Source organism: Schistocerca cancellata, chromosome 2, assembly GCF_023864275.1.
Source record: "Schistocerca cancellata isolate TAMUIC-IGC-003103 chromosome 2, iqSchCanc2.1, whole genome shotgun sequence".
Lineage (NCBI taxonomy): Eukaryota > Metazoa > Arthropoda > Insecta > Orthoptera > Acrididae > Schistocerca > Schistocerca cancellata.
This window is the reverse complement of record NC_064627.1, coordinates 658,655,192-658,678,566: the sequence shown is the minus strand read 5'-3', so window position 1 is coordinate 658,678,566 and position 23,375 is coordinate 658,655,192. Positions and strand designations below refer to the sequence as shown.

General features: G+C 37.5%; 1 protein-coding gene across 4 annotated transcripts in view; it reads right to left on the bottom strand.

Moving 5' to 3' along the window:
• LOC126162342 (protein BTG1-like) overlaps nt 1-23,375 on the bottom strand; it is a 68,783-nt gene that overhangs the window by 18,569 nt on the left and 26,839 nt on the right. For all 4 annotated transcript variants that reach the window (XM_049918784.1, XM_049918785.1, XM_049918786.1 and 1 more), the window contains exon 3: nt 18,368-18,485. In XM_049918784.1, coding sequence (XP_049774741.1) covers nt 18,368-18,485 — 118 coding nt within the window. The remainder of the gene's footprint in view (nt 1-18,367; nt 18,486-23,375) is intronic.

Sequence of the window (23,375 nt, the reverse complement as noted above, 5' to 3'; positions counted from 1 at the left end):
ACAGGAGATTGGAAAACCGATGGATCGGTCGTGGTGGAGATCATGATCAGCAATTCATGTCATGGCCTCCACGCTCTCCCGACTTAACTCCATGTGATTTCTTTCTGTAGGGTTATGTGAAAGATTCAGTGTTCAAACCTCCTCTACCAAGAAACGTGCCAGAACTGCGAGCTCGCATCAATGATGCTTTCGAACTCATTGATGGGGACATGCTGCGCCGAGTGTGGGAGGAACTTTATTATCGGCTTGATGTCTGCCGAATCACTAAAGGGGCACATATCGAACATTTGTGAATGCCTAAAAAAACTTTGAGTTTTTGTATGTGTGTGCGCAAAGCATTGTGAAAATATCTCAAATAATAAAGTTATTGTAGAGCTGTGAAATCGCTTCAATCATTTGTAATAACCCTGTATTGCCAATAATACGTTTGAAAAACAACTTGTGCGAAATGAGGTTTCAGCTTTATTGAATCAACTCAGCAGACTAGAAACAGCTTTCATGATGACAGTTTGTAAGGACATACTTCAGAGATTTAATAGTGTAAATCTGAAATTGCAAAGTATAAATATTGATACTAAAATAGTGGATGAATTATATGAATCACTTGTAGGATTTATTGCATCTATTCGTGGCATGTTCAACTATTATGAAAATAAATCCATTGTGATTGTGACTGATATAGACTATGAATGCACCCATAAAAGTTCATGAAAATGCAAACTTCATGATGATGAAGCGGACTCCGAAGAAGTTTTTGTGACAGGAAAGGGGGGGGGGATTCTCCCAGTACTCAACAATTTGTATGCCAAATTAGTGAAGAGGAAGGAAAGCTATAGAACACTGTTGGACTCATTCACAGTTTTCAGTAACTGTAAGAGCAGTTCACCTGATGATATTTCTGTATGTGCAGCAAAACTCCAAGTGCCATATGAAACAGATTTAGAGCCTTCATTCCCTAGTGAATGTGCATATTGTGCTAAACTTTTGAAATCTTCTGAAATTAGTGATATACCAGTCAAAATGAGTAAATTTTTACGATAAGAGAGGTTACAGTCCATGTTTCCGAATGTTGACATTGCTCTTAGAATATTTCTATGTATGGCACTAACATATTGTTCAGCAGAATGCTCGTTTTTGATTCTTAAAAGACTGAAATCGTACCTATGTTCTACGTTGTGTGAGGAGAGATTGAATGCCTTGTCCATTCTTCACATTGAAGCCAACCTCCTAACTGATAACCATCTGAACTATGAAGATATGATCAACGAGTTTTCTGCCGTCAAAGCCAGACCCAAATTTTGCTAACTGGTGAGTTTGCTTATTTATTCATATTAGTTTTAAAAACTTAAGATTACCATGTGATTTTCTTTCATATATAATAGAGGGAAACATTCCACGTGGGAGAAATATATCTAAAAAGAAAGATGATGAGACTTACCAAACAAAAGCGCTGGCAGGTCGATAGACACACAAACAAACACAAACATACACACAAAATTCTAGCTTTCGCAACCAACGGTTGCCTCGTCAGGAAAGAGGGAAGGAGAGGGAAAGACAAAAGGATTTGGGTTTTAAGGGAGAGGGTAAGGAGTCATTCCAATCCCGGGAGCGGAAAGACATACCTTAGGGGGAAAAAAGGACATGTATACACTCGCGCGCACACACACATATCCATCCGCATATACACAGACACAAGCAGACATTTGTAAAGGCAAAGAGTTTGGGCAGAGATGTCAGTCGGGGCGGAAGTACAGAGGCAAAGATGAAAGACAGGTGAGGTATGAGCGGCGGCAAATTGAAATTAGAAATTAGCGGAGATTGAAGCCTGGCGGATAGCGAGAAGAGAGGATATGCTGAAGGGCAAGTTCCCATCTCCGGAGTTCTGACAGGTTGGTGTTAGTGGGAAGTATCCAGATAACCCGGACGGTGTAACACTGTGCCAAGATGTGCTGGCCGTGCACCAAGGCATGTTTAGCCACAGGGTGATCCTCATTACCAACAAACACTGTCTGCCTGTGTCCATTCATCCGAATGGACAGTTTGTTGCTGGTCATTCCCACATAGAACGCTTCACAGTGTAGGCAGGTGTGTATATACTTACTTATCGCGAATGGACCCAGAAGGATCACGCAAAGCTTTCTGACGTCGTTTCTTCCATACTTCTTTCATTCATTCTCCATGTTTTCTTTTTCTTTCTTCTGTCCATTTTGTTCCTGGTCTCTTTAGTGCTTCCTTCTCCGACAACACAATCCACTTTTCCACCTTATTTCTAAAAGTTTTTCTATCTTTGACATCTTTAAGTTCAATATTTGCTTTTTGTAAATCTAATTTTACTTGGCTAATCCATGGTGTTGTTGATTTGACTTTTTCTATGTAAGTGAGAATTCTGTTGGTGAGTCGTGTGGGGGGAAGTCTAGTGACATGTCCATAAAATTTTAATCTTCGCCTTCTTATGTCTGCTGCCAGGTTTGATATAGTTTCTGTGGTTCTTCTTGATTGTATCCGGTATCCTTCTTCTGTTAATTTTGGACCTAAAATCTTTCTCATAATTTTGCGTTCTTCTTTTAGTATTTTTTCTAAGTCACATTTTGTGTGGAGTGTGAGCGTTTCACTAGCATATAGTGCTGCTGGCTTAATTACTGCGCAGTAGTGTCTGATTTTTGTGTTCGAGGAGATGCATTTTTTATTGTATATTTCATGTGTCATACCATATGCTCTCTTCATTTTCTGTTGTCTGATCTTCTGTGCAACTTTCTCTCCTCCGGTTGGCTCCAAAATTTCACCTAGGTATTTAAAATGTTTTACTCTATTTATTTTTCCATATTTTGTGTTCAAACTGTGTATATGGAATTTCGTACAGAAAAATTCTGTCTTTTGAAACGAAATTTGTAAACCTACTTTATCCGCGCATTCCTTAAGGATCTCTATTTGTTTGGTGGCGATTTCTTCATCATCTGCAAGTATGGCCAAGTCGTCCGCGAATGCTAAACAAGATACCTCCACGTTGTCTTTGGTTCTACCAAGATGGATTGGTTTCCAGTAGGATTGATTTTTTAATTCTTTTTCCCATTCCTTAATGACTTTATCCAGGACTATATTAAACAGAAGTGGAGATAGCCCGTCACCTTGACGTACTCCAGTTTTTATGAGAAAAGGTTCAGAGATTTCTCCCCTGAATTTAACTTTAGATACAGTGTCTGTCAGTGATTCTTTGATAAGCCTTAGTGTTTTGGAGTCAAGTCCAAGTTCCTCTAAAATGTTAAACAAAGATTGCCGGTCAATTGAGTCATAGGCTTTCTTAAAATCTACAAATGTACAAATTATGGGGGCATTTCTAATTGCTTTGTGTTTTAATATTGTCTTTAAATTAAATATTTGTTCTATGCATGAGCGACCGGGGCGGAAGCCTGCTTGATAATCACCAATTTGGCGTTCCAGCTGCTCTTGTGTTCTTTTCAGCAGGCATGTTGAGAGAATTTTGTAGGTGACTTGTAAAAGTGAGATTCCCCTGTAGTTATTGACATTTGTTCTGTCTCCTTTTTTATGTAACGGGTGAATAAGGGCACATTTCCAATCCTCTGGTAATTTTTCTGTTTCCCATATTTTTGTTATTATTTTTGTGAGCTCTTGCAACGTCTTTGGTCCTAGGTTTTTTAATAGCTCTGCAACAATGCCATCTTCGCCAGATGTTCTATTATTTTTTAAGTTTTTAATGTGACATTTGATTTCTTCCTGTGTTGGTGGTAATGAATCCGGTTGAGCGTTGGCACTGATTTCTTTGGGAAACCTTAAACTAGGTTCTGGGCAATTTAGTAGGTTAGAAAAATATTGAGCCAATACTTGACAGTTTTCCTGGTTTGTTAGGGCTAATTTACCATCTGGTTTTCTGAAACATAATTTTTGAGGGATATATCCTCGTATTTTATCTGCGAAAGTTCTGTAGAAGTCTCTTGTATTATAGTTTTGGAAATTTTCTTCTATGGCATCCAGTTGTGCCTTCGTGTACTTCCTTTTTGCTTGCCTAATAGATTTTGAAACCTGTTTTCTAACCTCGTTAAATAAATGTAGACTTTCTTGTGATTTTTTACTGTTATATTCTTGAAATGCCTTTTTTCTCCTTTCCAATGCATTTTCACAGTCTGAATCCCACCAAGGGTGTTTGAATATCTTTTTCAAGGGAATAGTTTCCTTAGCTATTCGCGTGATTTTAGAATGAAATTCTTCCCATGTGTTTGCCTTTTCCTTCTCCCATTCTTCTTTTACTTTAGATTCTTTAATCTTCTTGGTGTCATATTTCTGTATTTCTGTTTTCTTCTGATGACTTCTTCGTGCTGTAAACTTGATTTTAATTCTAGTTAGGTAATGGTCTGAATCAATGTTTGCTCCTCTGCGTACTTGGACGTCGTAAATTTCTTTTTGTACTGGGTATGAAATCGCCACATGATCTATTTGAAACTCGCCAATTTGTTGTATAGGAGATCTCCATGTCTTTTGTTTTCTTGGACATTTTCTTAGAGATGTTGACATTATCTTCAGGTTATTCTGCTTACATAGTTCGACGAGCCTTGTACCATTTTTATTGGTAAATTTATGTGCAGGATATTTGCCTACGGTTTTTTGGTGGATTTTCTCTCTACCAATTTGGGCATTAAAATCGCCGAGTAGAACTTTTGTATCATCTTTTGGAATCTTGGCCATTATATTCTCCAAATTTTCCCAGAACTTTTCTGTTTCTATGGGGTATATATATATATACCTAAAAACAAAGATGATGTGACTTACCAAATGAAAGTGCTGGCAGGTCGACAGACACACAAACTAACACAAACATACACTCGCACACACACACATATCCATCCACACATTAACAGACACAAGCAGACATATTTCTGCTTGTGTCTGTTAATGTGTGGATGGATATGTGTGTGTGTGCGCGCGCGAGTGTATACCCGTCCTTTTTTTCCCCCTAAGGTAAGTCTTTCCGCTCCCGGGACTGGAATGACTCCTTACCCTCTCCCTTAAAACCCACATCCTTTCGTCTTTCCCTCTCCTTCCCTCTTTCCTGATGAGGCAACAGTTTGTTGCGAAAGCTTGAATTTTGTGTGTATGTTTGTGTTAGTTTGTGTGCCAGTCGACCTGCCAGCACTTTCATTTGGTAAGTCACATCATCTTTGTTTTTAGGTATATATTTTTCCTTCGTGGAATGTTTCCTTCTATTTTATATATATATATATAACTTGGAGCACATTCATTGGATTTACAAACTACGTATTACCTGTTTATTATACAATTTCCAATGGCAGAATGTGGAACTAAACCTTGTTTACATGCAGATGTGACTGAAGGCGCCCAACAACATTGGGGACTGATGATCATAGATGTTAAGTCCCATAGTGCTCAGAGCCATTTGAACCCAACAACATTAAACAATACCTGAATGACCCAGGTCGCTCGGCGCTGTACAGTAAAGTCATACTGATACTGTATTATATTACAACTGATGTGTATTCTTGGCGTCTGCTGGAGTGTATAGTTATCGCGGAAATATATGTTATCTATGAGTACACTCTAGGAAAAAGTGTCAATAAATATTGTAGTTCAGTTCTGTCAATAAAATAGTAAAAGCTTTGCTAATACTGTTAGAAAGAGCTACAGTGAGAGCAGTAGCTGCAGTACAAAACTGTTTAGTCCTTACATGGATTAAAGGCATTGTGAACACTTATTACGCAGCATCTCAAGCTACACAGATCCTAATGCCTTATACGTTAACTATTACATTATGAAACAAAATTTGATTTTTCCACACTAGTCTGTAAAATCATGTAACAGCAAATCCAGTTCTGTGTTCGTTTGTATTTAGTTACTAGTTTGTGCACCATGCTACACATTCAAGTTATTAGATAGTAAAACAAAAGTTTAATTTTGAAAGCACCTCTGTAAAAGTACATATTAATTTCTAATGTATGACACGTTCTCTTCAATTTTTAGATTGTAACACATCTTTTTTAGTTTCATTTTCAATGGTTTCATGTAAAATAACATATTAAAAGTGAATGTATAACAAAAATCTGTTGTCTCCTACATGCTCTGCTGAATTTTTAGGCCATAAAAGAAAAGATATTTTCCTTGTGTTCATTTCTGTTGTTTTTCAACAGAAGAATTTGTTAACACAATGCAGTTATAAGTCTGTTTTATCCGCTGCTGTACACCGTGTACAGTTCAGGAACCATATTACATTTCATTGAGTGCAACGAGACTGGTGACGCATCCTTCAGAACAAAGAATAGCAGAGTACAGAAACAGATCTCAGCGCTCCCACCCAATACAGCAATTGTAGTGATCGGGTAATAGTTATTATTAAACACAGTTTTTTTTTTTTTTTTTTTTTTTTGGGGGGGGGGGGGGGTGTTCGTGCAGCGCATGTACTATGGTGCCACTGTATGTATCGTAATTAATCTGCTTGGCGACGACGCACTTCATTTTGGGAGGCTAGATCAGGTGATTATATTGAAGCTGTTATGAGCTGTTGGCCTCTACAACTAAACTGAATCAAATGTATTTAAACTGTACATGTCTTAAAAATAACTGATGGCCTTTACTGATATTTTTAATTTGTTTTAAGCTGACCATTTTAATTAGTTATTTGGTAGACTAAAATTTTGCAAAAGACTGTACATGTTATTTCTCTGTCTGTCAACCTGGCTCCTTCCATTACTGAACTGTATGTCCTATCTTCTGATAATTTTAACATAGCTTTTTACTGACTAGCTCATTTATATATATATATTAGTAACATATCTGCAGTGATGAGCAAGGTCTTGCTCAAATCTTATTAAAATCTTCACAGAGTGGTACTACACTCCAAACCTAGTCCACAGACAAATCTAGTCCATAGACAAATCTTCCATAACATATCAGCACATGTCCCATGTCCGTAACCGTAACTCCCCCCCCCCCCCCCCTCTACACCAACCACAAACTAGCTGCGAAGAAAGACCATTCTCCATTCTACCTACCTATTATCAGCCTAACCTGTAGCAACTTAACCACATCGTTTGCCAGGACTTGAACATTGTATCATCATGCCCATAAATAACAACATCCAACCTACAATCCTTCCCTATGTCTCAGAGAGGTATTCCATCCTTCAGCCAATCTATGGAATTCATGGTCAATCCTTATGCCATACCTAGTCCTAATTCCTTGCCACATGTAACATTTCTCTACGTAAGACCTGCTCTATTGTACTAAACCACTACATCCTATTCTAGTCCCTCCAAAGGTGTATCCTACACTATCAAACGCAGAGCATCTGTGAAAGCAGTCATATGTGTACACTAGTTCTACACAGCCTTTTAAGTGAATATATCCACTTGAATTGAAGTCCACTGCCAAACTGAGACCAACACCACAGTTGACAAAACAGAGGCATATCAGGCTGCTGAGCATAAAATGCTCGTCTTCTATGGCTGCTTCACATACTGTGCCAAATAGATTCCCATCCCCTCCTCAATGCCAACTACTCTGAACTGCGAAGATGGTAACTGTCCTTAAAAAACATCCTTTGAACTAAAAATCCTCATGATCACAATATCCACTAACCACATCTAATTCCACCCCAATCCTCTGTTACTCAATCTTCACTCACACTCTGCAGTTTTCCATGAAGACTTAAGACTAACAATAATGAAGTTACAGAAGAAGAAAGTATTTGGACCAGCTATAATTATGGCAGAGGAGTTAATAAGATAGTAGGCTGAATCGTTTCATATCTGACATCAGCAAAGGCTGCTTAGAGTTACGAGACATTGGCTTAGAGCTGCTACTGAAAAACTTTCAGTAGATGATGAGCAGTAGAAGCTGCATTGTCTACATAGATCAGCTAATAGTATCTGCCAACACAAGGGCAAAATTTGAATAAAACAGTAGGCAAGTTCTTGAAACACTAAGAAACTGGTGTGCAGACAAAACAGTTTATATGTTATCAAAATGAACCTTGTCAAGAGCAAGAAACCACACAATCAGAATAGATGACCATGCAATTTTGAGAATAAAACTGTAGGTACCTTGATGTAAAAATTAATGAAATTGAAACTTTCAGGCACATGTGGAAGTTATCTGCCAGTGATGCACTACAATCCCGAACAAAATAGCATCTGCTGGCCACAGAAGCTGTCAACTGTCTCTACGTGCAACAAGAACATATCATGAAGAAATCTTATTGTTATATAGGCTATGGGGGTAAGCATATGAGTTTGTAGAGCCACAATGGTAAAGACAATGTAGGCTCTTTGACAAGCGTATTATTGCACCTGACAGATGTGTATATAGAGCCAACTTGCCTGTTGATGTGCTCCAGACGACATTAGGCTTACTACAAATGAACCTAGCCACATCACGGAGGTGCACAGTATTGGCTTACAACATGTGACATGACTAGATGGTGGAAGTACTTGGTGCAAGAGCTACATAAAAGAAGGAAATAAAGGCCATCACTGACAGAAATCTGGAACAGTGCAGAAATGGAGAACAACCTACCAATTACAATATAAAAGAAAAAAAATCTTACTTCTCACAGACCAAGGTGGCAACAGACTATCTGTTGGGAAATGGTGTACCCTATTTGCAGTATGTCCTTTATTCAGGATAAGCTTATACCTGTGCACCAAAGCACTTGAGGATAGTGGATAGTTCACTATCTTCTCCCACCCAACATGTGACTACTCTTTTAGCTCTGAAGGGAGGGGGAGGGAGGGGGGGCAACACTGTCCACAGGCTTGGCAATGCTTTCAATCTTATTTAAGTGCCTACTGGCTGCTCAACACCTGAGTATACAATACGTGTTTTACTTTTACTTCTTTCGTTATTTATTTTTAACTACATGCTATGGCTGAGTATGTGCTGTGGTTTCTCATTACACAGTGTGTTCATGAAAGAATGTCTCAGTTTCAATAGTACAACAGTTTAATTAAGACTTCTGTATTTACCTGAGTAAAAGTAGATAAGAAGACCCCCTCCCCCCACTTTTAAAGAGGCTCCTTGAAAAAAAATTATATTTAACATACTCTGATTAATCAAAATTACAAATGTTTCACTGTCAAAGCGACCTATTCTAAACTTAGACTATTTAATAACTGATTACATTCCAATGATACAAGGAAAAATAAACAAAAACAAATGGTTTATTAATTTCTTTTGCATACGAAACCTGCCATCTATGGTAATCACTATTTCCAATCACCACCATCATCCTAATACTGTAGCTGTGAAATTTATACCTTCCTTGTCACAAATATTTGACTATTTCTTTTGAATATGTTGCAATTTCTGTGGAGCAAAAGTTTCTTGTTTCCAAAACATAGTGTTTGACATCTGCTCTCTCAATGGCTGTGTAGACCCAGCAGCTGGGATTACTTTCGTTCCCATCATACCTCACGGTGAGCATCGACAACATAGCTGCTGGAGACTTAAGTATGGCACTGGCACCCATCTGGACTTTACCGTCTCCTCCAGAAATGTACACTATTATTGTCTGTCTGTCCAATTTTAAAGTCAATTCAAATGGATTCAGGCAAACTACAGTTTCGATGCGGTAGATGTTCATAAAAAGCCGAAGTTCGCAGTACACATTACCTTGGTTGGCAGCACGGCAAAATTTGCTGTCCACTCACCAGTCCTCTCACCTCCATTATCCTAGTTCTCAGTGAAGCTTTTATTATTTTTCCCCTTTCAACCCTATCGTATGCCGTCCTTGAGCAACTGTGAAATGTGGACTGCAATACCTTCAGCATGCAGGTCACAGGTAACAACACTAACTAATACATAAATAAAAGGAGGAGGAAATTAGTGTTTAACGTCCCATCGACAACGAGGTCATTAGAGACGGAGCGCAAGCTCGGGTGAGGGAAGGATGGGGGAAAGAAAGCAGCCGTGCCCTTTCAAAGGAACCATCCCGGCATTTGCCTGAAGCGATTTTAGGGAAATCACGGAAAACCTAAATCAGGATGGCTGGAGACGGGATTGAACCGCCGTCCTCCCGAATGCGAGTCCAGTGTGCTAACCACTGCGCCATTTCGCTCGGTACATAAATAAAAGGACACAATCACAATGCAGTCCAATTCTCAATCTTTCACTCATTCCACAATCTACTGACATCTGTTGATACAATATCTTGTCGCAGCAATATATTCTTGTAATAACAGTTACAGTCAGTTTAATGTGATTTTTTTTTCATTTTTTAGGCATTTAATTCTGGATTATTTATCTTTCTTGTTTCATCTGAATGTTACCACCTTGTTCTACAGATGATTAAAAGGTGGGTATGTTTTTACCCTCTACTCCAATAAGTGAACAGTGACCAAATTTCTCATTCACATCACTTGGTAAATCATTAGTCTTCCATACCACATAAAAAACTGATGTGTTTAGAAACAGGTTATGTTCAAATACAACAAAAGTTTCTTAGATAATAGCATTCAATGCTATGTACTCGTATGATTCACAAAATTGTCAAATTTTAAGCAGAGCAAGAGATTGTTGTGGGTGACTAGTTCATAGTTCCACATTTATCCTTTGCACTAGTGCCATGCTAGTCAAATATCGCGCAACTGTTTGAGCAAGGTCGATACTGTATCGAGTGCTTCGGCGTAGTGGGAAATCTTGAGCCAATTTGAGTGCGATTATTGTTTGCCGGACTATGGTTCCGCATTCTTCAAAATAAATCTGCACATGATCTCAACAGGCAAAGGCTCATATGTAAATGGAAGATGACCTATATACCAATTTATTAAATAATTTTGACCTCAGCAACAATAGTTTAATATGTGAATGTTAAGATCACCCTGTATTTTTTGAATGACAAATTTGGAAAGAAAACTCATCTTATAATCATGTTTTTACAACAAATCACACAGGATGTCCATAATTACAGCTCCAGTTTCAAAACACTGTAGAAAGAGAATCAATGCTCAGAATGACATCAAATTTCAACAGTATATTATTGACACAGGGGGAACATCATGGGGGGGGGGGGGGGGGGGAGAGAAATTAATGAAACTTTGACTAATAGATGACACTATAAACATTGGAATATGCACACCAACGGACACACGGCACATGGCTGTTCCTCAGTTTTCATTCGAGACACCCAACATAACTGTCTCTATGAAGGATCGCACACTGCTGGTAAAGCTGTTTTAGAAGAACAGTGACTGTGTGTCGGTAGCCCGTTAGATAAACGTTCGTTCTGGAATTCCTTGTTCGTGTAGAAGTGGACAATATATGGCCGAAGAACATTCTGTGGACAGATTGAAGACTGTTTCCATTTAAAGTGACAATAAGAAGAATTGTAGAATATGGGCAACAGAAAATATGCACACACATCAACCGATACTACTACAGACTGCATCAACTGGTACTAACATGTTCAGTAAAGATGACTACATCCTGTGCGTCATTTATCACAGGGCTGTACTTTTTCTAGGACATGAGTGCTGTGGGTCCTGTAACCAGTAACGTCAGTGGTAAACACAGAGTTTTTTGCACACCAATGTAATTCCAACCCTTCAAGAGTTGTGGATGTGTGGGTAGGATCATTTTAACACAGGCTGGCACTCCTCTGCACATTGCACAGCCAGTGAAGTGGCTGCTCCTAAATTTTCAGCTGTTGCTTCACTACACCTTGGTCAGCCATACCACCTGATCTTAATCTGTGTGACTTCTGACTGTGGAGTTACCTGCAAGATGTTGTGCTCAGTGCTCCAACTATTAACGTAGCGAACTGAAGACACATATCGCACAACGGATTCTGATCATGACCCACGAGAGACTCCAATCTGTTGTGGAACATGCTCTTTCTTGATTTCAACTTGTTGCAGGAAACTGTGGACATTATACTGCACATTTCCTGTGTCACTCTCACAACAATTAGAAACTGATGATTTAAAAAAAGATTTTTTCATCCAATGTGGTATGACCTTAACATGATGGATTGGCTTACCTAACTAACAGTGCCACAACTGTTAACTGCCGACCTTGTGGAGTCACACATATTGACAGTACGGACTGTCTAATGTCTAATTTAAACCAAACCATTGTATTGCCATTCGTCTGTCATTTGTAGGCGAACCCATTTACATTACAACACTTACAATGCCATCTATTAGTCAATTTTTCATTATTTTCTTCCCCACATACTTTTCCATGTGTCAATAAAATGCTGTCCAAGTTTGACATCATTCTGAGCAGCATTTCTGTGTTTGAAACTGACGCTTTAATTATGGATGCCCTGTACATCAAATTGAAGATTGATTAACCTAGTATTTCCTTAAAGTTGTTCAATATGTGCACACATCCAACCTAAAATCCAGTTCTTGCCACACTTTAGCGAATATGTTCAGAGTAATGGAAGCACTAGCGTCTCTGTGTCTCAACTCTAGCAAATAATTCGGTAGTGATGTAATGTAGACATGATCATTCATAAAGCCCCAGAGAAAAAAAAATTCACAGTGCGAGCTCAGGTGAACATGGAGGCCAGCAGAAAAGAGCTCTGTCATACTGACCATTATGACCAATCCAATGGTCAGGGACTTTGATGTTCAACCACTCTGACAGAGATACCTATAAGGAGGGGCTAAATTTTGCTGCCAAATTAAGTTTTCAGGATCATCTTCTAATTGGGGAAAAATATATTCTCGCAACATATCCAGATAAGCCACCCCTCTTATGGTAGCATAAGCAAAGAGTGGCCAGTACCCTTCACATTGGGACATAACGTGGAAAATGTTTAATGTTGCAGAAGTCTGTCATACTTTTCATGAGGACATTATGACCTTAGATGAAAGTTGCCTCATCACTGAACACCACATGATCAAGAAGTCATCTTCCTGCAGCAACATTTCTCAATGTACACCATAGCCAACTGGCTTTAAAGCTTGTATGTAGTGCTGCAGTAGGAAACAGCAAAGCAGTACTCACACATGCACTTGTCTAAACTGTTTACATTACCTTTTAATTGTTACCTTGAATCAACACACTACAGTGCTTACAGTTGATACTAATAAAATTTGTAACGGGGACATTGCTTTGTGGACACCCTCTATATAATTTACTTAAGACCCATTTTCTGCCCATTTCAGTATTATCAAGACTATAATACTCTTGCTTTCAGTAAAATTGAATATGTATGTTATTTTAACATCAATAGTAAATCCCTTAAGTTACTTGACAGCATCTGAATCTAAAAATCTTGATTCTCTCCCTCTTTCATAATATTATTTGGTAACATTCTGTTGTGTTGACTGATTATAGATCACCATCCTTTTAAAGATCGTGAGATTTCAGATACACAACGAAGTGTACTACTTCAACCAATCAAAAACAACTAAAGCCACTGGCAACCATCAAAGTAGGTTACTAGGCATGGTCCTATTGAAGGTGGTATGTTCTTGTCTACAAGACAACCTATGGCATAATGTGAACTCTGAATCAATCATGGACCTACTTCACATTTCTCACATATAGAAATCATTGTCAGAGGTGAAAGGAGCCTACTCAGTCACCTAACTAGTGAGATATCAATTTTTTTTCCAATAATAAAAGAATGAGGAAAACTAAAGAAATGTACACTTGACAATTCATCAGTTGCAGTGTCGTGACACAGCAACTAACAACAAAAAGAAATCTTTAAAAGCATTACAGGATTATTTTAAAAATTGTTTGTAGAGTTCAAGACAAGACTCTCAAAAAGACAGTTGATTTTAACTCTGGAAACAATACTAGATGAGGTGGATAAACTCATTCATGACACAAAGAAAGGAAAGGTGCCTGGAAATTGTATTTCAATAGTGATGGTTAAAGCTGGAGGCAAAGTAATACGAACTGTCTCTGATTAGTAGATTTCAATGAAGCCTCTAACTAAATTTCAAAAGTCTGTACTAGCAGCCGTTGAGAAACAAGGCAGTATGATGGTATACTCAAGAATATTCAATATACTGCTGTTTCCATTGGACTATATCAGAATAATGAGACGCAATTCTATAACACCAAAATTTTTCTCAGCAGTCTTAGAGGAAGTTATCGGACTTTAAAGACGTCAGAGCACAAGCAGTTCATGTTAATGGAATACATGTGAACTTCATGTTGCAGTTGTATTGTGCTGTCTGTCTCCAGAGTTTACCCGAAGTCACATAACCAGTTGACGAGCTCCTGTATTTAATACAAAAGGGGGAGGGGGGGGGGGACAGACGGACAAGGTAATAAAATAGGACATTACAGATGTTTTTTTGTAAACTAAATATAGGGTTTTTAAAACTGGAAGACGTAATTATGACTACAATCAAAATGGAAATGGGAGGAAAATTTAGCCACACAAATGAATGGTACATGGACCAATGAAGTACTTTGCTGGATTCAAAGAGAGATGAAAAGTCTAATGGAAGGTGAGTGGATAAAATTAGAATAATAGGCAGGGGAAATATATATGCATACAGTTAGCTTTATGGGAGGGAAAAAGCTAGGAGGACTTTGTCCAACAGTGGTTGGTGTGTGTGTGTGTGTGTGTGTGTGTGTGTGTGTGTGTGTGTGTGTGTGTGTGAGCGCGCACATATATGAATGCACACATCCTCATGTTTTTATTTGTGGGAAATCAAGTTATTATTTGGTGTGATTATGTTCTACATCTCTAAAACGTAGGAAAAGAGTGCTACTTACTGTAAATAAGACACATCAAGTTGCAGACAGGCACAATTAAAAGACACTTGCATTAAGCTATTGGCCACAGCCTTCACTAATAACAAAGACAAGGGACCTGTGGCAGTAATCAAAGGCACTATGACATCTGTGGAAAAGAAGAACATCATTGCAGATCAACTGCTTCCCTTCACACTTGACATCATCCTGATGGCAATGACATCTTCCAGCAGGATAACTGTCCACGTCACAAGGTCAGGACAGTGCTACAGCAGTTTGGGTAGCATGATAGTGAACTCAAACTGATGTTTTGACCACCAAATGTGCTTGATCTTACCCAGTTCAACACAACTGGGATATCATCGGGGTATAGTGTATGCTAAACGCCGTGGCCGGTAGATGTACACTTCGCTGGGGAAGCATGAGGAGAGTGGCAGTGGTGGGGGGTTGCTCAGAGCGCTGTATCTGAATACCATTCTAAACTGAAGCCTATGCTCACATTTTCAGTAAACTTGCATATGACCTTCCAAAAACAGCTACTATCACCTCTGCTTTACTTCATACCTAAAAAGAATTCCACCAAAAATACAGAGATTTATTTTCACCTGGCTTGTTAAGCACTTGTAACATTTAGTGAGACGTCATAAGTGGCGAGTTTTGAGTGAAACTTACACATTTCTCTGGTTGCCATGTCAAAATTTGCTTCTTTTGCCAAAACACTGAGAGTTTACAATATCTCACATCACTAACTTGTGCAGACATAACTGCAAGAGAGTTCTGAAATAGTGGTTTATTAAGTGAGAAACTAAGGAAAAGTATAGTCAGTAGCTTATGAAAATGCACATCCTTGGTACAAGAAACCATGTAATGTCTTTCTTGGTACAAGAAACCATGTAATGTCTTTCTTGGTACAAGAAACCATGTAATGTCTTTACATATGTTGTTCCAAAGGCCATAGCATTTCTTGTTTCACCAGCTATTGATGGCCCTAAGAATTCATTCTTTCACTGAAAAAATCAGTAATTATGATATTTTACACAATAATGGTATGGTAAAATACTATCCTCACTGCGTGTTATTTGCCAAATTCTCATTTTGATATCTGAAACAGTTAATGAAATATGAGGAATGATGTGGATATTTTACTCTGGCTTTATTGCTGGCGTTGCGTGATCACAAATGAGAGTGCTATATCCAATCAATTTTCTCGAGATTGGTGAGATGCCTCTACCCAGGGCTAAACGAAAATTCAATATAATAAAATTATAAACAGCCGACCAGTTGCAATGGATAAAGAATTCTTTACCTAGGTTTCCACAAATTTAAATTTGTCTTCTTCAGAAGGTGGCCTAAGGACAATGAACATCATAGCTTACATTAGAAAGGTATGAAACTTAAGTCAAGAATAGATTTTAACATAAATTAGGGAGCTCTAGCATTACAGAAATATGAGAACGACGACTGGTACTTACAATTTTACATCAGTAAGGACTAATTTATGTTAAAATCTATTCTTGACTTAAGTTTCATACCTTTCTAACGTAAGCTATGATGTTCATTGTCCTTAGGCCACCTTCTGAAGAAGACAAATTTAAATTTGTTGAAACCTAGGTAAAGAATTCTTTATCCATTGCAACTGGTCGGCTGTTTATAATTTTATTACGTGGAACCGTTGCTGTTGTGCAGCTATGTTTAAAATACTAAAATTCAATATGTTAGCTAAATTTCACATACATCAACATATTATGTAATATACACCAAACACAAAATCATAGTGACCTCTACTTTTCATTGCACACTTTTCCGAATTTCACGGAGTGTCTTATTTTCACGTAAATATCACACTGACTATGACCATTAACGAAATGATGGGCACATCATCAAGAACCTGACATATAAAGCTGTAAGTTAAGCAAAAATTATTTTTTTTACCAAATAGTTTCTGTAAAATGGTTTGATAAAGACTGTATGGTGCACGCCTCAATTCTATCATAGCTGACCGGCCAAAAGGTGGAAAATGCTTATCAGCCTCCCCTTCTGAACAAACAAATGAACTCGTCTAGCACTTTGGACGTAAACTGGTCACTGCGCATCTGCCACCATATCCTGCACGAGCTATACTAGCTCTACGAAAATTAACCATTTGCTCATAATTTACGAGTATTGCGTTCCCTGTGATTGGACATTCGGTGCCATATATCTATGGAGGCCTAATGGGACGTTGCTGAATCTATGCCATGCAGAATCGCTGCTGTATTGCATTCCAATGGTGGACCAACATGCTATTAAGCAAATGGCTACAACAATGTTTCCGCCAGTAACTGCCCCCCCCCCCCATACACACACAAACACACACACACACACACACACACACACACACACACACACACACACACACACACACACACACACACAGTGACTTATGGGTAATGGACATTTTTTACACTACTCTTACTGGGGGACGGGAGACTGCATGTATGTCAGCCACTTTGCGACTGCCAACGACTAATGGAACAGTAGATAACAGAACACTGCATGGTCACATATGATAGTAATGTTTCCATAAAGGTAGAATGGCATTTTAACACAGTGACTACTTTATTGTCTTCTTAACTACACAGCTCCAAGTCACAATACAATCTGAAGACAGTTTACAGCTTTCAGAATGGGAAACATTACAAAGAAGTTGTAGTGCCCTAAAATTAAAAAGTGAGGACACACGAAAACAGTGACATTGTGGGAGAGGAAATCATCAGAAGCCCAAGATGATCCAGATGTCAACATACACACTGGCTAATGATGAGATGTATCACTTTTGGGCCCTTGAAGAGTCTTGTGTAGTTCATACAAGACAGCTTCATCCCATGTGTGACTGGTATGCTGTAACTAATGTTAGTGTAATAGAGCGTCATACTTTTGAGGACGGCACGACAGCGACAGTAAACTCAAAATGTGTTCAACATGTGTGCATAATCTTCATTCTGCCAGAATTGCAGAGACAAAGGATTAATACACAGGGTTTTTATTTTCAACAGGACATTGCACCATTTCACACTGCAAATGCATCACTGGCAGTTGGGAGGAACATTTTCCCTGGACACCTCATTTTTAATTTTAGAGATAAGGCATGGTCGCCAAGATCACCATCCATTTGCAACTTTCTTGTGAACTTTCTTGTGGCAGTTGTCTGAGAGTGTATATTTTAACAAATCTTATAGTTTAGTGGAGTTGAAAGACATCATTAAAAAAGAGCTGGGTTTTAGTGATCAAATCCTGTTTGCTAAGGTTACAAGTAACTTCTGCGAACAAGTTAAAAATAGTATTGAAAAAAGGCTCACCACCTGGATGATATAATTTTTCGTCAGAGACTATGTGAATCAAATATGAGTCATTAATCTCTGATTATGTATCAATGAAAGCTATTTCCTTAAAAATCGACAATATTATTCTTTACTGTCAATTTCCAGCTTCCTGTGTCTGGTTGCGAACCAATACTTAATTTATATTGGTTTTCTGTTCCTCCCAAGCACCACTTATATAACTTATTGATGACAGGTTTATTCTGCTTAAGTTCAAAATTTAAATACATAGAATTTAAAAGTTTCGAAACACACTTTGATTTTGTGTCCAAATATTACCACCACTAGTGGCTTTATAAATACTGGAAAAGCATTCATACCTCTTTTCTTGATTCATTTTCAACTGTTCCCATCTTCTCCAACAGTTCCATGTTTACCAGATTCTCCTTTCCATTGAATGATGCCAAGGTACAATAGGAACCACGATGTTCACCAAATCTGAAAGAAGAAGAAAATATATTATTGAAAGCAAATGACTTAAGAAAAAGTACCAAATGAGATGTCGGATTGACTACATTCTGATAAAACACATAGGAATGAAGTTCATGCAGTGAAACTTATAGTCAACGTAACATACTACTAAAACAATGCCCACTGAAACTCTAAATCTAAACCATTGGAACCTAAACAAATTGAAGGAACTAAAAACCCAGACTGATTTTAAAGAATATGTGACAAGAAATAACACTTCAGAGTTACTAGTGTGGAAAATTGATGGAATGGGCTTAAAAGAGGTGCAATAAACACAGCAGAAAATGTACTAGGTTCTTTAAAGTCAGAAAAGAAGCACTCATAGTTAACACATGAGGTACAAAAAAAGTAAGGATGTTGGAAGTGAACACCAACAATATAGGTCCTTCAGAAATGAAATTAACTAAAAATGTAAATAAGCTAATGAAGAACGGATGAAGTAAAGATGTCACGAGGTAAATAAAATAATGAAAACAAGGTGACATAGATCCTACACACATACTAATGAGCAATCATTTTGGGAAGCATGTTGCAAGCAAGGAGAACAGCGATTAGAGATGAAAAAGATAATTTCGGGGCATGATACAATATTTATTTTTGATTTCAAAAATCTTGGCACAAGCTCTGACAGTAGAATTCTTATAGGCACCAGGGCAAATGGCAGAACAAGAACCATACAAAATTCAAGATGAAATTTAACGCAACTTGGTGTCATCCGATTTTAAAATAATGTAATTATAACACTTACGAACAACATAAAATCAGAAAGAATGATAATCACTACATCTATCAACTTAGTATTGCATGTGTCAAAAATACTCAAAATTATTTCACTGAAGACTGGATGGGAAAACTGAAAGCTGACTCATCAAACATAATAGCAAAACGTTCTACTAATCCCGAGTGTTGACACTGATGATTAGAAACAGTTGCTTTAATGCAACAATCCTCCAAATAATTTCAAATGATTGGCATTTTACACATCCTGCCAAATCCATGATAACACATGAATTAGGTATTGAATTTTCCTTTTCACAATTGTCCTCTATAATTAAAATGTTTTGTATGCTTTCTATTTTGTTTAATCACATCACTATCATCACTACATCCATGTAAATGCCTCTCTCTTAACATTATATATGGATTTAATAAATTTCTCTTCCAGTTCTAATGGTGTAATGGTAAGAACTAAACCAAGACTGTAACTGACAAGTGTGTGTCTCACGAGTTAGACTCACAATGTTTATGTCAGGACAATTTCATTTCCCCGAGTGTGACTCACGATGTTTATTTTTGGTCTACATTTGTTGCCACAAGTCTGACTTGAGATATTCACATTTGGACCAAAATTGTTATCACGGGTGCTACTAGTCAAAGTATGGCAGGGGGTTAAAGATCTAAGGCAGGATTGCTCATTGTGACAAATGATACATTATTTGTATACTGAAGATGCAATAAAGCAAGTAAAGTGCTACCTCAATGTGGGACTTGTTTGTCATGGGCAGAAAATCAGCATGATGCAGTATACTGATGACATAGTTGTGGTTGCTGAAAGTGTGCAGGAATTAAGGTGGTGCCTGTAACGTGTACATCAGGACAGCTAAATATAAAATTAAGGATAAACAGGAGTGTTTGACGCCACCCTTGGCTTTGATGAATGATGTCATGCCAAACCCTAAGATGCAACAAAAAATGATTTCAAGATAGCAAACAACAACACCACACACTGCCAAAGCAAAGAAATATAAACATCAAATACCAAAGTCTACCAACTCTTAATAGCAAAGATCGATGCTTCCAAACAACTGCGGGAAACGGGGTTTTCAGCCAAACTAAAATCTAAAAAACCACAAAATCATAAGAGTAAAATATAAAACCAAAAAAACACAGAAAATACAACATTAGTTTCAAAAAAAAGTAACCACAAACCAACTGTGACTGATATTGAAAATACCACAATTTAAAAGACTCATACAATTACGGGAAGCCAAATAATGATACCAATACAGAAAGCCAAAAAGGGACACAACCACACAAATCCAAAATCAAACACCAATACAGAAAGCCAAAAACGGACATGAATACAGAACAGAAAGCCAAAAGATGACTTGAATGAAATCATCACTTTATTCAAGAAGCTCAACTGAAAAGATAAGTATCAATGCAAAGAACCAAAATCTAGAAAATTAATTACACTTGTTACAGCTTTAGCAGCGTATAACATACTATCTGAAATAAACTTAACACAAAATACTGCCAGCAGATGTATTACTTGCCTATCACTTGTGTGCGATCAATGTTTTCCTCTAAAATTTTTGGTTTCCTTTACAGTATCACAATGTTGCAGGACACATATCTGTGCACAATGTACGGGCCCAAGGACAGAACATTAAATGAAAAAAAGTTACATGTTTATGTTTCGCTGAGTTTTGTAAAATATAAAGAATGTAAGACTACACTCTCATATAAATATAATTTACTTCTATAACCTGCCTCTGGAGAAGACTGGACCTAGGTGAAGATGGAGAGTTGGTGGCAAGACAGAAGACGATGGAGAGGCCTATGTTCCAGACAGACCCAGCCGGGGAACTGTCCAAGATGATGATATGACGAGGATGATGATGAACCTGCCTCTGGTCAAGCAAATTATGGATTAAGAGATTCTAGTGCCACTAATGATGCCAACAACTGGAATTCACTGCAGAAAGTGAGAGGACTGTTTACCACGTAGTCGAACAAATGTCAGCATGTTAGGGGGTACAACCCACTGAAGAAAACAAAAGTTATTACCTAAATCCTGGAAGACTAATGTGTGACGTTAAATGAATTTTCCATCAGTGCTTGGCAAAACATGATAATAATAATATTAATAATAACAGGAAACACTTCCTAACATCATAAATGATGTACATTTTCTGTATTATCTATCGGATATGGAATAAGCTAGATCATAAATGTGAATAATAAATAAAATGCATTTTTTTCTAATGCAAAATGTAGATTTAATAATGTAAAATGCTCTCTAGCTTCCTTTTGTGATTGTTATACTTGGCTTGTTCATAGAGAAGGTATGTGAACATTAAAATGACATTGTAATTGTGTGTACTAATTATTTGAAGGTTTATAATTTATTCATGAGGTTAAACATGGTCTAGAAATGTACTAGTCAGAAAGAATCGCATCAGTACAAGAGGCATAGGGAAAAAGATTTAAATAAATAAATAAAAATTGCTAATTGTTGTAAGTTAGAAATAGTGTTGATCCTGAAATTTCCATAACTTGTTTTATATTGGGAAAAAAAATATTGGGTAAAATGAAGAAAGCTGTTTAGAAAGTCCAAAAAAGGAGCTACAAACATTTTTAGTTTTACAAAGGAGATAGTTTCTTGAATTCTACGTTTTTAAATCATAATAACAGTGTTCGTCACATCATCTGTTAGGTTTTGGCCAGCAACCTAAACTATAATTTGAGAAATGAAGATTTAACATTGAAATTGTGTGCAGTTATTTAGATGTGTTTTCTGTGTTGGTGTTTCATTTTAACTGGTAAAGAAATAAAGTTATAATCAATCACCTTTCTACATTCTACATATGGATGAAGGATTGCATAAATCAAAGATTAGGACACTGAAGGAAAAAATTCATACTTAGAATTTTTTTAAATATCTTTTTTATGTTGCTGTCGAAAGCTGGGTGTGTCAACAAAGACTTATTTTATGCTACTTGTATGTTTTACAATATTCTATGGTGTTATGCAGAGTCCAATTTAAAATTTCTATAGCTGATCTGGATATATTGTCTAATAAACACAGATTCATTTACAGTGGTAAATGAACTAAGAAGCCATTTAATTAACAACATTCAACCAGTGATAAATAAGAGCTATATTAATCAGCATTTTTTCTTATACGGCTGCTGTTGCGCACAATGCTTGATGACCATTTTTAGTTTCCATATCATTCTGTAGGTTCTTGTCTAGATGACCAGTACAGAGTATTACATCGACACTGGACTTTGTGATTTACCCTAAAGTTACTGCTGGATCACACCAAGCAGCACTATAACAAATTATGAGGAAATAAATACAAGAAGGTAACTTAAATTGCAAGAGGACGAAACAGGTGGGCAATACACACTATGGAAATGAGTGTTAGAGATGGAAGGGAGGACAGCAGTAACAGCTGTTATTGTATCTTATTTGCTGGTTTTGTATGAACTAAGGTTTGTCAGTGATTCTCCACGAGATGGAGGTTAATGTCTTGGAAGAGTTTTTGGATTTGATAAATATGAAAAAGAATTAAGTTATTTAGGTAAGCAGAGATCATGATCACCACCACCACCAGTCCTGACCACAAAGATGTTGTCAATAATACGAACCAGCTTTCTGTGTATTTATGACTGCCTCTTCCACATGGCCTATAAAAAAGTTGGCATGGAACAAGATATCCTAGTTCTCACAGCATCACATTGATTTATCTGTATGTCCAGCCCTCATATGTGAAGTAGTTATCCTTAAAAATGGCTAGGGTGGTGATGAGGTTTTAGGGAGACCATCAAATGGACATTGGGAGAGGTTCTGTTCTAGGGCTGTATGCAGGAAGTGGATGTGAGGTGAGGTCCCATTAATTATGACAAGGAGTGTTCCAAGTATGAGAGGGAATGGAATGGGTTGGAAACTTCCAAGGAGTGGTTATTATGTAGAATGAGACACATTGCATGATGCAGCAGAGGTGCTGGTCTTTCAGGATTGAGATATATTTAGTTCGGGATATAAAGCCTGCTACAGTGGTATGGCTGTGCTGGTTGTTTTTGTGTATTTTGGTAGCAGACTGAAGGTAGGAGTCCTTGAGTCAGGAGG